At 33.0% G+C, this 15,377-nt stretch overlaps 1 protein-coding gene across 10 annotated transcripts in view; it reads left to right on the top strand.

Annotated features, from left to right (window-relative positions):
- Window positions 1-15,377, top strand: part of LOC123703740 (hemicentin-1-like) — a 321,559-nt gene that overhangs the window by 235,063 nt on the left and 71,119 nt on the right. For all 10 annotated transcript variants that reach the window (XM_045651847.1, XM_045651851.1, XM_045651849.1 and 7 more), the window contains exon 4: window positions 1,286-1,456. In XM_045651847.1, coding sequence (XP_045507803.1) covers window positions 1,286-1,456 — 171 coding nt within the window. The remainder of the gene's footprint in view (window positions 1-1,285; window positions 1,457-15,377) is intronic.

The following is a 15,377-nucleotide window of genomic DNA, read 5'->3' as shown; positions in this document are numbered from 1 at the left end:
GCCGTGCGACGTGCGCGTGGTTCTCTGTCTGTCTCTCTCTAAGTTAACACTTCGTTCCATCCGGATATCCCTTGACATCGTTTTTTATTTTTTAGATATAGTTTCGCAATTAATTATAAGTAGGTAAGTTACGCTCAAAGATCGAAAACGCTCATTGAGTAAAAAATGGTTAAATATCCACATCGCGGAATTCATGGCGTAGTTCCAATGAAAACGATGCGTTGTGTTAATGAAGAAATGCCATGACGCGTTTTCAAAATTAATTTGTTTACCATGATATTTGACTGACGCGTACCCAACATACATACCTAAAGCCAACAATATTCACTAAATTTACCTACATACGTATAATTACCATCCTACTAATATTGTAAATGCGAAAGTTTGTGAGGATGGATGTTTGTTACTCTTTCACGCTAATACAACTGAACCGATAACAATGAAATTAGTTAATAGGGAGCAGAAGACCCAGAATAAGACATAGGCTTTTTATCCCGTAAATCCTACGGGAACGGGAACTCCTTTGGAAACGCGGGCGAAGCTGCGGGCGGAAATCTGGTAGCATAATATTATAATACACAAAAAATATCTCAAGCTCTGTCTGATTCAATTTCAAGGCATTGCACGACGCTCATTGAAAAATTATATCCGTAACAATAATAAGGTTCTAACTAGACTCAGTATTCGACATAACGTTAATGCAAGTGAAGTCACGGATAAAACTTATAGCCTATATCTAGATCGAGGAGGTGGGTCACGTTTCCAGATCCACTCGTTATGTGTAGAAATATTCTAAAAGTTGGCTTCATTCCGCTGGATTATATCTTGTATAAGTTTTTATTAATCTCACCGAGATATTTTCGTATATTATTTTAGCCTTAAAATATTTTAGACGTGAGGTTTTGTGTTTTAAATGAATCTTTTATATTGCTGTATTTTATTTTTGGAGAAATAAGAATAGAGTTTTTATTTCTTATACACTTCGCGAATAAAATTTCAGGGAATTATATGAATAAATATATTCTTATATAAAAATATGATCTAATCATTTACATATTATTACAAAATCTGTATTATAGATTTAAGTTTACAATAGAATAGAAATATACTTCACGATAAATAAATATAAATAAATAAATAAATCATTTATTTACACCATCATATGTTATAAAAACTTAATGACCCAGTTATAAACTGTTTTTCAGGAGCCTGAAGCTGATAACTTTCATTCTATTATAAACTAATCCAAAATCAATACTAATTAAAATAATTTATTCGTCCACAGTAAAACCGAAATCCATCGAAGTCAAAACCGGTGACGGCAAGCAGCTCTCAGATGGTGAAACCTACGGCCCACTGCTCGAGCGAGCCCGGGTGAACGTGACTTGTATAGTGGTGGACGGGAAACCACAGCCGAAGGTCACTTGGTACTTCAATGGCAAGGAGAGATTGGATGGTAAGTTACACCTGTAGAAAAAAAAATTAATAAACAAGGGAAGACAATTACTTAATATTACTTATCACTTAGCATAGAGAAAATACGCTTAATACAAAATAAATAATAAATAAATATTATAGGACATTATTACACAAATCGACCTAGTCCCACAGTAAGCTCAATTAAGGCTTGTGTTGTGGGTACTAGGCGACGATAAATATAATATTTAATAAATACATATATAGATAATAACACCCAGACCCAAGAACAAATAATTGAGTTCATCACACAAATATTTGCCCTGACCGGGGATCGAACCCGGGACCGTCGGCTCACCTTTACCACTGCGCCAACCGCGTCGTCAAAATATCTGTATATTTTGTATTAAGCGTATTTTAACTTATATACTACAGAAGGAGAAAATTTCATGAAATTGTTCAATCTTTTTCCAAGCAGTATAGCGAATGCAGAATTTTATAACATTTAGGACAAGGTAAGCAAGATACAATTAATGATCAGCACGATAACTAAATATTCTGAAAAAAACAATAAATAAATATACTGGAAAAACAATAATAAATGTGGTCTAAAATACGAAATTATTGTGACTTGATAAGGTTACAAAGTTTGAATTAAGTACAAAATTGACTATAAAGGAGACAGTTACATACAAACATACAGGTGAAATTAAGCTAATAAAAGCGTATAAAACATAGAAAAGCACAAGCATGATCAGAATAACTCAATCACCTATTCTACAAATTTAATGCAAACTTAATAGAAATCCAAATCATATCCACAAAACCAAATTCAAACGTAACCGAAGCTTTAATCTAGATGACCTAACTGCGGACGAAATTAAGCGTGAATAGCAAACGAGTTGCCTATTTGTAATTTATAGCTAGATAACAGAAACGTTGGATTAGTTGGTGCATGGCCCAAATAATTACGGTTGAATTTGAACTTTGATGTTTCGTTCTTGCTCGTAATTGGCTGCGATTGTTAATTAGCAAGGAATGTTGAATTGAAGGTTTTGTCACAACATCATCAATGTTGAAATATTTCGTTTGACTGCAAGAAGGGTTCTTATTAACGCATTTATCATAAGGCAAGTGTTTTGTAGATATGTGATAGATGTGTATGTGCTTGTAACCACGTTCGCACCTTATATTTCACATCAAGTATTGTTAACAAGCATTTGCTAATAACCTTTTGTAAAGTCTAATAATATCATCTATCAATCTCATCAATTCAGTCGTTAAAAAAACTTGTTTTCTTATAAGTTCCTACATATAAAGCATTAAAATTCAAAATAGAATGAAGTTAGCACTTGTTCTGATGTAAGCAGCGTGCTCGTAAACAAGAACAAACTCTAAACAAACTCTGCAATAGCTTAAACGTTGGAAAATTTGTTAAAAACCTATCGATTTGCAGTCTACAAGCACGCTCGCTTTACACACTGTGCTCGAGATATCAACGAATTAAATTTTATTATCACGATTACTTTTATGATAATGTTTTGAATTTCGACATGACATGCGCTTATAAATTCTTAACTGCATTTTTTTATTTATGATTCTATATTAAAGAGTACATATATAAATTTCTGTAAAGTAATATCACCCTATCATGCTAGTTATTTGGCATCAATTTCATCTCAGTATTGTTATTTTTACGAGCTAGAAAGATTATCAAAACTTCATAAATATAATATTCCTTATCAAATTGCTGCATCCTGATAAGAACATACTATTCATCTTCGTATTAATTTCAAAACTATACTGAAAATATTTCTTATATCTTACATGTAGCTTAGATTTACTATGGAATTTATAATAGGTATTTATAGAAATTTCAAGTAGATATCTCTCAACACAGTGCGTATCTATCATGGAGTGTGAAAATTTTCTTTTAAAATGTTTACCACAATCGGTTCGATTCCCATTTTATTGTTTTCGTACTGTTTTAGAATACAAAGTGTCTGTTTGCCGGGTGTGCTTTAAATGTTATTTATTTGAGTTTGCGGTTGAGTGAACACTGAATATTGTGCTAATAAACGTAAGTTTCTGTTCGGTTCTAGCGAAGGACTTTGTTTATGGTGGATTTTGTTCACTCGACTGCTTTAGATTGCGAGATGTGTCGCAGGATCTTGATAATTTAGATGTGATATTCACTTTACACACGGTCAAAACTAGGAAAAAGTGAGTATTTTTACACAGCATTAGTCGAAAATTAATTATACATATTTAATTTAAAATTGAATTTGTTATATAAACTGCAGCATCGTCGAAATCCGAAAAACATCCAATTATGCTTCTTTAAAAACTATACCAATTGGAGAAATATAGGATTGATTCATTGTTATGGGTCATTATACAAAAATGGGGTAACTCAATGTCACCAGCCAATTTATTCAAAGTCTTATTATATTTTAATCAAATAACAATCTATTTTAAAACAATAAAGCGTCCTTTATTTGGTCACTCACTTTCACTTCTTTATTTAAAATACAAATTGATAAAAAAACAAAATTAATACTTAAATAATCAGTACTTTGGCATGTCACAACTCCGAAAACCAACAATCAAGTGACTATTTTATAAACATTATCATTGATTAGAGAAAACTTACTAACTCAGGACAATCTTTGATATACATAGTATTATATAGTATAACTTTCATAACGAAATGTTTAACATTTTATTTAAAAAATAAAAATAAACTTTGTCATCATTTTTATTGGTCAGTCCGTTGTGTGTTTTTTAAATTTGAAATTCTCGCTAAATATCACCAAGTCGAGGTCAAATCCCTGTCTAAATATTAATGTTGGTAATGAAGTTACTTGTGCATCCCATATTTTGATGGCCGTCATAACTGTACCAGCGCTAGGGTTGTGTTTGTCCTCTAAATTCGTGCTGCGCCAGTCAACATTTCAGTCCTATGGTGAGTCGTTATTTTATTGTTAAACTGATTTTTATTTTCATTCATACATGGTTAAGTATGATTTGTAAAAATATAGTTTGTTGATATAAGAAATAAGGCAAAAAACATAATTTGTGATTATAATCTCATATTAAGTCCCTTTTTATCAATCCGCTGGCATCAGTCCTATGTCAGATATCGCGCCAGTGGACTGACGCGACCCCATAGTACTGATGATTCTATCGTTTTTGAGAACTTTTATCTTGATTGCTATTGGTATAAGCATTTCTATTTGATATTTCAGTTTAAGACATCATGCGCCACGCTAAAAAAACTGAATTTGACTAGGGAAGAAACATTTAAAAAAGAGTAGCAAAGAAAAGAGCTATTGAAACAAACTAGTAATAATTTTATTTAAAAGATCTTATTGTATTTTAATTATTGATTTTGATGCTTTCAGGGCATAGCTTGTTATATGTATTTATTAGATAAATACGTAAACGTATAATATTGTGAAGTAAAATTACCTCAAAATAACATAAAAGTTAATTATTTTAATAACATTATAAAAATGTCAAAAGGCTCTTATGAAAACTCAGATGAGACTTTCATTCAAGCCTTTGGTTAAAAACCATGAACCAATTTATGAAAATTAGTACTTTTAACATAAATAATGTTAGATTTTTAGGGCTCCGAACCTCAAAAGGAAAAAACAGAACCCTTATAGGATCACTTTGTTGTCCGTTTGTCTGTTAAGACGTTTTTTTGAAGCGCGTGGAGGTATCAATTTGAAATTTATATTGAATACTCAAGATTAAGAACCCTTGGGGCTGTAAAAAAATGAAACTTATAACGCAACGCAATTAAAAGATACCTACATCCGTTAATACTGCAAATTTCCGCAAAATTAAATATTCGCAAGGGAATAAAAAAATACACAGGATGCTTGCCGTGTATACAGTCTTAAAATATGGTAAAAAGCAACGTCTTATAACACAGATAAAGGAAAAATTGCTAAAAGTGTAAATTTTAAGTTACAAACATAATAAAAAATAGGTTTGTTAGGAGTCCAACTCGCACTTGGCCGTTTTTTTTGTTTCTATTGTTTGTGAATTACTTGAAATATTAAGTAAAACTAAGTCAAAGTAGTAAGTTAAGTAAGAGAGTAAGAATATTCACGTTGCGTTAAATATCAGAAGGCTGTTTTGAAAATTGAGACATTGTTTTTTCCCAGTATCACAATATATTATCAATTATCATTTTTAAATGTAACTAAGTGATTTTAATACTTAAAAGACATGTGCCATTATTAAAACTGAGAGATTTGTAGTAATTTTCATTGAATTTCTTTAAGAATATTACAAAATTGTATTTTTTATCAGTACTATGTTAGCCTTGTCAGTCCCCTGGAGGCCAAATCCAGAAAATTTAAAATATCTCACAATCTACTTAAAAAAGTGGCTGGCCCGATTTGGAACAATATATTCATTAGATTAGCTATCATATACACCCTAATTTGTAATAATCTGATATAAAAAATATAGTAAACAAAATATCCTTAAAAGTTACCCCATTTTTGTATAATCACCCTTATGTAGATTTAGTTTGAAAGCTTTCTTTAGATTTGTCTTTATTAAGTGAATTATGTTGGGAATATTGAAAATACAACTTATTTTTTCGAAACCTACTTATATTTCTTATAGTAATAATTATAATATGAAACTTGAGAATCTTGATTGCATTTGTTGTAAATACCTGGATTTTTCTTATATTCACATTTAAATAAGATTTCTTTCAAAATTGTCTTATTTTGAATTCATTAAATTCTCCCAAAGAACCCTAAAATGATAATACATTACAAATAGGCCCACCTGAACCCGTCTTTGATAATGAACGTATCGTCAAAGGAAAATCTGCATTTTATACGTTAATTTGAAATTCAAAAGGGTCTTCAAAATTTTCTACAATGAAATTTCGTGCCTGAAATATGGCCTATGTCAGTAAAAGTCTAGGCCCTTTATTGAATCTAGTTTGGCAAATTTTTATTTTATTTTTACGAAAGGGCTGGGAATTAAATTCGTGTTTTGTAAAAGACGTTAATAAAATAAGGAATGGATAATTGAAACACGCATAATTTACTCGTATATTGTATAAATTTATATTTTGTAATTTTAGCTACTACGATAAATCCACAGCTAAACAGGAGCCACAGATATACATACACATAGATAATATGCCGTTATAAAAGCGGAACAGAAGGAAAGATTTGATTCTATTGTTTGTTTGCCACGATTTAACTCGAAAACTACTCGACCAATCAAAAAAATATTTTACCATTATATACATATTGTACATCTTTACCGATTAACATAGACTATAACATATATATTTTTTCTATTCCGAGTGAACCAGGGTCAATCAACTAGTATAGCAATAGTTTGCTTATTTTAGCATAGATATCAGAAATTCAGATAGACAGTTTTAGCATGAATCTATCAAATCAATTGGGACATGAATATCGGAGTGAGTTCTTCTGTTTGCATTCATCAGTCTATATACGGGCTCGACACTAATTGATAGGAATTTTTAGATGAAACCAGTAATAGCATGTATTTTGTTGCGTAAGTAAGGTTTCTTTTAACACGCTTTTGAATCGTCGTAAATGTATGTTTTAGTTTTGACTATTCAAAAGTTATCAGAGTTTTACTGTAAAACTTTTTCCAAATTCTCTTCTAGTTATCGTTGCAGAGCTAGACCGACCGTCAGTGCGTACGTCAGTCGCGCTTGTCATAATATGTATGGAAATTCATAAAACCTTTCATAGCTAGACCGACCATACGCACGCGTATTGTCATGCGCATTAGGCTGGTTTCAGAGCTTGACCGACCGTCAGTGCGTACGTCAGTCGCGCTTGTCATATGTATGGAAATTCATAAAACCTTTCATAGCTAGACTGATCATACGCACGCGTATTGTCATGCGCATTAGTGTAAAGTCATACAATTGTTGATGCGTATCGTCAGGACCGACGGTACGCACTGACGGTCAGTCTAGCTCTGCAACCAGCGTTAGTGTCATAGTCATACAATTGTTGATGCGTATCGTCAGGACCGACGGTACGCACTGACGGTCGGTCAAGCTCTGAAACCAGCCTTATACGAATTTATAGCGTTGACATATCATCTTATTTTCTTTCTCGTTAGTCATTACATACCTACCTTTATTTAAATCAGAAATAATGTAATCCTACTCGTTAAAGCAAAGATATTTAATAAAAAAATGGATCCTCTCAAATAAAAATGCTCTTCAATGAGATATTGTCCAAAAACCGTTCGCATTATATTATTAACTAAACTCCAAACAGCTTCTCTAAAACCAACGATATTTACATCAAACCGTATGAAAAAGCGCTAGTAATAAATACAAAAACCCACTCAGACGAATTCATGTTTTGTCACGTAACTACGGCGGCCATTTTGAAAAAGAAATTCAATGTATGGAATGAACTGTCACACATCTGATTCACATCAAACGTCCGAATATTTTTCACTTAGTTTACTTTATAGAAAAAATCGGTCAAGCGCGAGTCGGACTCGCGATACCAAGGGTTCCGTACATTCGCATGTTCTCCAAAAAATTCATCCATCCAATTTATGACCACACCGACCCTTGCTTAACCTTGTTTAAAATTTTCTTGTTATAGCGGCAACAGAAATATATTTAAAAATTTGAACTATCTTACTATCACAGTAAATTTTATAATATAATGACAGCCTTGGTACAGACGCGCGGACAGAGACATCGAAGTCTCAGTAACAGGGTCCCGTTTTACCTTTGGCTACGGAACCCCAAAAAGCACAAAAATTGCATGAAAGTAACGAATTTCAAACATTGGCTGAAATGGGAAAGGAAAAATTGTGTAGAATTCCAATACAATAGAATGAAGCTAAAATAAAAGGTATCGAATTGATCGGAATATATAGGTATAGAGAGTTGGGTGACATTAAAAGTGGCTGTATTATTTTGGAATTGTTACACTCGTTTTAACTATAAAAGGTTTTATAATTTATCGTGAATATTAATTAAATGTTTAAGTAGTAAATTGTATGGTATAAAATGTGATTTGTCACTATTTTAAGCATAATGTACCTAATCAGAACTCGTAATTATTAAAAATCAAACATTTTTATTAGAATAGTACTAAAATACACAAAATCAATAATCTCTTCTTGTATTATTAATTTAATAATATAATTAAAAAAAAAACGTACTTACGTGATTAAAAATTTAAAGACTTCACTCATTATAAACTTCAACATTATTAAAATAGCAATATGAACAGTTTAATAGTCATAAAAACTAAAATAATCTGTGGAAAAGTATCTAATCCGTAAAAAAAAACTTTCAAATCAAACGTCATAACTGTCAAAGTTCATTTTTGGCGCCAATCTAATGACAGCACAGATGAAAAATAAAGTCAGTGTGTCCCTTGTTATTATTTTTAGTGGCTCTCAAAGTTTGTAATATAAATTAAAAAGTGACAAATGATGAAAAGTTTTATGATGGTTTTTACTTTTAAATATTTGATATGATTAGTACAAAATAAACAATTTCTTAACTTCAAAATACTGATTAGTTAGGTTGGAATACTTATACATTATTATATTATTATAACCTATAATATGATAACGAGGGTGTCCTTTTGAAATTAAAAAATTACATCCAAATCGGTACAGTGGTTAGGCGTGAAGAAGGGAAACAGACAGACAGACCGAAAGACGTACAGAGTTACTTTCGCATAGATAATATTAGTAATAAAAAAAATTGGTAGAATGAAATACATGTTGGACACCGCTGTGTCTGTCATTCGGATCTCGATTGAAATTCAAATTTAATGGGCGAGTTTGATCGTGTTATCCCGTCATAGCGATGGCTGATTGATCGGTGTTCGGGAGAATTTTACATTAATTGAATTTTTGTTGTGTATTGATAGAAACGATGAATGTAAATCCAGTATGAAATAAACAGTCAAAGTGAATACACGTATTTTTCTTCAATATCCCTCTGCTGAGCTAATTTGAACCTTAACACAATAAACATATGGACCATCGATGCCGGATTATATTGAACGGAGGGATTAGCGAGCTCGACCAGCGAAGACAAAAGACGACACATTCCTTAGATAACGCAGGTGTTCTTTGCATCGGAATTGCTGTAAACAAGTTAGAATTGGATAATTACGTTTTTATAACATTTGTGAAGATTGATTATTGGAAGATTTTACTTACTATTTACGAATATAAAAAATGTCGCCGCCTACTATGGAACAAAGTGGATATTTAAGCACATTGGAAGACTTAGCTAGCACTTTACAAAAAACACAAACTAATTTAAAGAAGTGTCCTAAGCAGCGATTAACAGAAGGTTACATCACAGCGCGATTGCAAACAATAGAAGAGTATTGGGCATCGTTTAAGCAAGCTCACAACGGTCTTGTTAAGTGTACGCCACGGGAACAGAAGGGAGTATTGACATACTTCCTGAACGAAGAATATTACTTATATGAAGATTTGTATCTAAACTTAGAAGCCGACTTACGGGATTTATTAATTAAATTGAAACAACCGAATCAACCCGCTCCGCCGTGTGATATGTCAATAGCATGCGTAGAAGGTCAACAATCGGTTTCTAAGTTACCCAGGATACAATTGCCAACTTTTTCGGGAAGATATGAAGACTGGCCCTCTTATCAAGATTTATTTAAAGCGCTCGTTCATGACACTTCATTAGGGGATGTACAGAAATTACATTATTTAAAAACAAGTGTTTGTGGTGAAGCCGAGATGTTGTTAAGAAATATACCTATTACCGGGTCGAATTATAAACAAGCGTGGGATACATTAAAGGGCCGTTTTGGAAACAAAAAGATGATTGTTACTTCTATTTTAAAAAGATTATTTAACCAAAAGAAAGTAGTGAACCAGTCTGCAAGTCAAATTAAAGCGATATTAGATACAACAACAGAGTGCATACAGAGCCTTAATAATTTGAATATTAACACCGATTCTTGGGATCCTATAATAATATTTCTGGTGGGGCAGAAGTTGGATACAGAGTCGTTAAAGGACTGGGAGGAACTTACACACAAGGATGGAAGTGATGAACTATCTACATGGTCAGAACTGAAGAAGTTTCTTGAAGCTAAGTTTCGTACACTTGAACTTGTCACGCCAGTAACAACATCTACTAGGGAGAAACCTTCAACATATAAGTCACATCACGCCACAGTCGAAGACGGCCGCCGGGATATTTATCAAACACCACGAGTTCATGTTTCACCGGTATTATGTACATATTGCAAGGGTGAGCACTACATATTCAACTGCAAGGAATTTGTGAATCAGTCGGTTGATGCGCGACAAGAGTTTGTGAAGAAGAATTATTTATGTTACAATTGCCTTCAACCGAATCATAATGTATATCAATGTAAACAAAGGAAAACATGTCGAGTTTGCGGAAGAAAACATCATTCACTTTTACATAAGGTTAGACTGACGCATACGGACGAAGATGAACAACCACAACCAGAACAAAACATCACAACAGCACACTTCTCTAGAGAACAACCCGATCAACAAGTATTGTTAGCGACAGCACAAGTTATGGTTAAAGCGAAGAACGGTTACACACACATGCTTCGTGCTTTAATTGATCAGGGATCAGAGGCCACATTCGTTTCTGCGAGAGCAGCGGCACTTTTGGGTTGTACAAAATCCAAAATCAACGGTGTAGTCTCAGGAGTGGGAGAAGGAAATCGTATACAAATACAACATCTGGTCGATCTCGCAGTTTCGTCACGATGGAAAAAAGAAGATGATAGTATTGAAGTCAGGGCTTACATTCTTAAGACTATTTCAACAAGTTTGCCCTCAACACACATCAAGACGAACTGTTCAGAGCTCCAAATGTTACCATTGGCTGACCCTACCTATCATACACCAGGAAGAATTGACATGTTGTTGGGAGCGGATGTCTATTGCAAAATTATAGAAGAAGGATTGGTAAAATTGTCAGATGGGTTAGTGGTGCAGAAAACACGTTTGGGATGGATTATATCAGGTCGAAGAGATGAAAAGATTATGGATAACAAACACAATATAATAACACTACATATAACAAGGATGGTTGAAGAAGATAATGATTTACTTAGAAGGTTCTGGGAAATAGAAACAGATGTCTACAAAAAGAAGAAGATTCAAACAAAAGAAGAAGAACTATGTGAGGAGATTTACAAGAATACAACAAGAAGAGATTCAACAGGACGATATGAAGTACATTTACCGTTAAAACAAAGTATAGAAGACACGATTAAATTATGTGGAAAAACAAAAGAGCAAGCTATGAGAAGATTTACACAACTAGAAAAGAAATTCGAAAGAGATAAGAAGTTGAAAATAGAATATACAAAGGTTATACATGAATACAAGGCAATGGGTCACATGAAACAGGTAAAGAATGTCAATAACGATAATGCTATTTATCTGCCGCATCATGCAGTAATACGTGATGACAAAGAAACGACGAAGGTACGAGTCGTCTTTGATGCATCGGCTAAAGGTTCTAATGGCTATTCATTAAATGATTGTATGATGATTGGACCTGTGTTACAGCCAGACCTCAGAAGTTTAATTATAGCGTGGCGAATGCATAAGATATGTGTTGTGGGGGACATCGTTAAGATGTATAGAATGATCAACATGACTGCTAAACATACACCTTTACAACGCATCTTATGGCGAGATAATCCTCATGATCAAATTGAAGAATATGACCTAACAACTGTAACCTTTGGTACAGCAGCAGCTCCTTATTTGGCTGTGCGAACTTTAATACAATTAGCAGATGATGAGGTGCATAATTATACGGACACTGCTGTTATTAAAAGGGCTTTCTATATGGATGACCTCATGACAGGAAATGAAAATATTGAGAAGACAAGGAACATGTGTAAAGAAATAACAGAAATATTAGCTAAAGGAGGGTTTCAAATGCAGAAATGGTCTAGTAATTCAGAAGAAGTATTGAACTATTTACAAAGAAATGATATTGATGCAAGGGACAAGATAAATATAAAGTTAGATGATGTAATAAGAATTCTCGGATTAACATGGGATAGAAAGGATGATGCATTCAAAGTATCAGTCAACTTACCAGAAATGAAGCTTCCTGTAACAAAGAGGACAATTCTATCTGATGTGGCTCGACTTTTTGATCCTTTTGGGTGGCTTTCGCCTGTAATTGTTACTGCGAAGATTTTAATACAAAGATTATGGTTATGTAGCCTAGGATGGGACGATCAACTAACTCCGGATTTACGCGAAGAGTGGATAAGATACAGAGAACAACTTACACATTTGCAAAACCTCAAGATACCACGCTGGTTAAAAACTACACTTGATAATGACAAAGTTGAATTGCACGGTTTTGCAGATGCATCTGCTCAAGCTTATGCTGCTGTAACATATCTGAGAGTTTTTCATGATGACAAAATACATGTAACTATACTTGCATCACGAACCAAGGTTGCACCATTGAAGCAAATATCAGTACCAAGATTGGAACTTTGCGCTGCAGCCCTACTAGCGGAGCTGATTGAAGATCTTGTGGAGGTGCTAAAGATACCTAAAAATAGAATATTCGCCTGGACGGATTCAATGGTTGTACTTTCATGGTTACAATGTCAACCGATTCACTTGAAGACTTTTGTTGCAAATCGGGTTGGAGGTATAACACGAGTCTTGGATAATGAATGTTGGAGACACGTCAAATCTGCCGAGAATCCTGCAGATATTGCAACCAGAGGCATTGACGCATGTGATCTAGTAGATTCTGAGATTTGGTGGATGGGACCGGTTTGGTTACAACAAACAAACCTTCAACTTGAGAGATGTGATGTTCCAAAAATAGATTTAGAAATGAAGAAGCTAAAATGTAATGTTATTATAGAAGAAAAGCCAATTTGGGAGAGATTTCCCACTATGTCAAGAATGAAACGGGTACTCGCATATTGTAGAAGATTTCGTAAGAAACGGACAAAACAAACACATCATTATTTAACATCACATGAAATGGAATACATATTAGAAGAATGCATAAGATATTATCAAAACTTGGTTTATGAAAAGGATATAGAAGCGCTAAAGAAAGAAGGAAGAGTGAAGAAACGAAGTACACTTATAACACTAGCTCCATTCATAGACGAAAGAGGAATTTTGAGAGTAGGGGGCCGGTTGCAGAATGCTGTCAGATACAACTAAACATCCTATTATAATACCGAGTCATCAATACATTACAAGGTTGTTAGTTAACGAAGCACATACAAAAACGCTCCATGGTGGCATACAACTAATGTTAACTTACATTAGAACTAAATATTGGGTGATTGGAGTGAAGTCGGCAGTAAAGCAATGTATTCGCAATTGTAAGATATGCATTATAGACAAGGCTAAAGTGAAGAGCCAGTTCATGGGTCCGCTACCAGCAATGCGAGTCAATCGATTTGTTATTAAAGAGGATAATATGCCTCCCGCTAGATGGCTAATGGGACGAGTGAAGGATCTACATCCCGGGGCAGACAACCATGTCCGTGTGGTAACAGTACAGTGCCAGGGTAATCATGAGTTTAAACGGCCATTATACAAATTGATAGCGTTGCCAACATTTTTAGTTTATTTGGTTTACATTTATATACAATTGTTATTTAAAAATTTACAGTCCACTAATATGTTATTTACAGTTGTTGTATAAATTTATTTGAATGTTATTAGATGAGTTCATGTCATAGAGGAAGGATGTAGTTCATGTTGATTTTACTACTGTATAAAAAACTATTGTTTTTGGCCGCCGGTATGTTCGGGAGAATTTTACATTAATTGAATTTTTGTTGTGTATTGATAGAAACGATGAATGTAAATCCAGTATGAAATAAACAGTCAAAGTGAATACACGTATTTTTCTTCAATATCCCTCTGCTGAGCTAATTTGAACCTTAACACAATAAACAATCGGTTTTGTTTTTTTGTTTTTTATTTATCGGTTCTTGGTGTTTGCACGATTAGATGGATTAAATACCACATATGCGTTTCAGTTTGAACAACTTTTTGTTTTGTTTGAAGGTCGCTTTACAAATTCGTTAATTTAGCCTATTAAGGTTAAGGATAAGATTTTTATGGTAATGAAATTATATGATAGTCATGTTTGTGTTTAGTTTTAAAGCTTACTGTATTAGCAATTTTTACTAAAAATAAATCAATAAAATAAAATAACATTAAGTACGCTCTTATCAAAAATTAGTCCTACACTACTACTATTATAACATTTAGATACGCGAAAACAATACAAGTAACACTTTAAAATATTGCATCAAATTATGATATTTCTCGCTTGCAAAAACCACAATATTCCAAACACGAGTGAAAACGTTATATTTAATGAACTGTTTTAATTAAAGACTAAATTTAAGGACACTTGAGTTTAGTCCCTGTGGAAATGTGAAATACTGGATTAAAACTAGTTCTAATTAGGTCTTGGATAGTCGTAATTTCTAATAATTATTTAATATGTAAGTGACTTGATTTAGAGTTCTTTAAAATGTGCAGTAGGTGCTTTCGTACTGTTTATAAATTTACTATTAATGTTAGGTTAATATTATATTAATATTATTTTCAATATGTAAGTCTGTCTGTTTGTTAGGTACGCTTCCACTAAACCGCACAACTGAAAAAAATAAAATTTGGAATGGAAATAATTGAAAATCTAGAATCAAACAGGAGACTTTTTGCAAATAAAACCATGCGGAATAGTTATTCTTATAATATATTCGAAGAATAACTAGTTAGTTAAAATAACATTAAAACACAATTTATTCTATTTAAAGAGCTTCTTGTGATAGAGAAGATTTACATAATATAATAAAAAACAACTCTTTCATATATCTTTAGCCTTCTGCATCCGAGGG

This window comes from Colias croceus, chromosome 27, assembly GCF_905220415.1.
Source record: "Colias croceus chromosome 27, ilColCroc2.1".
NCBI lineage: Eukaryota > Metazoa > Arthropoda > Insecta > Lepidoptera > Pieridae > Colias > Colias croceus.
Note: the sequence above shows the minus strand (reverse complement) of the source record. Positions and strands in the feature narration are given on the sequence as shown.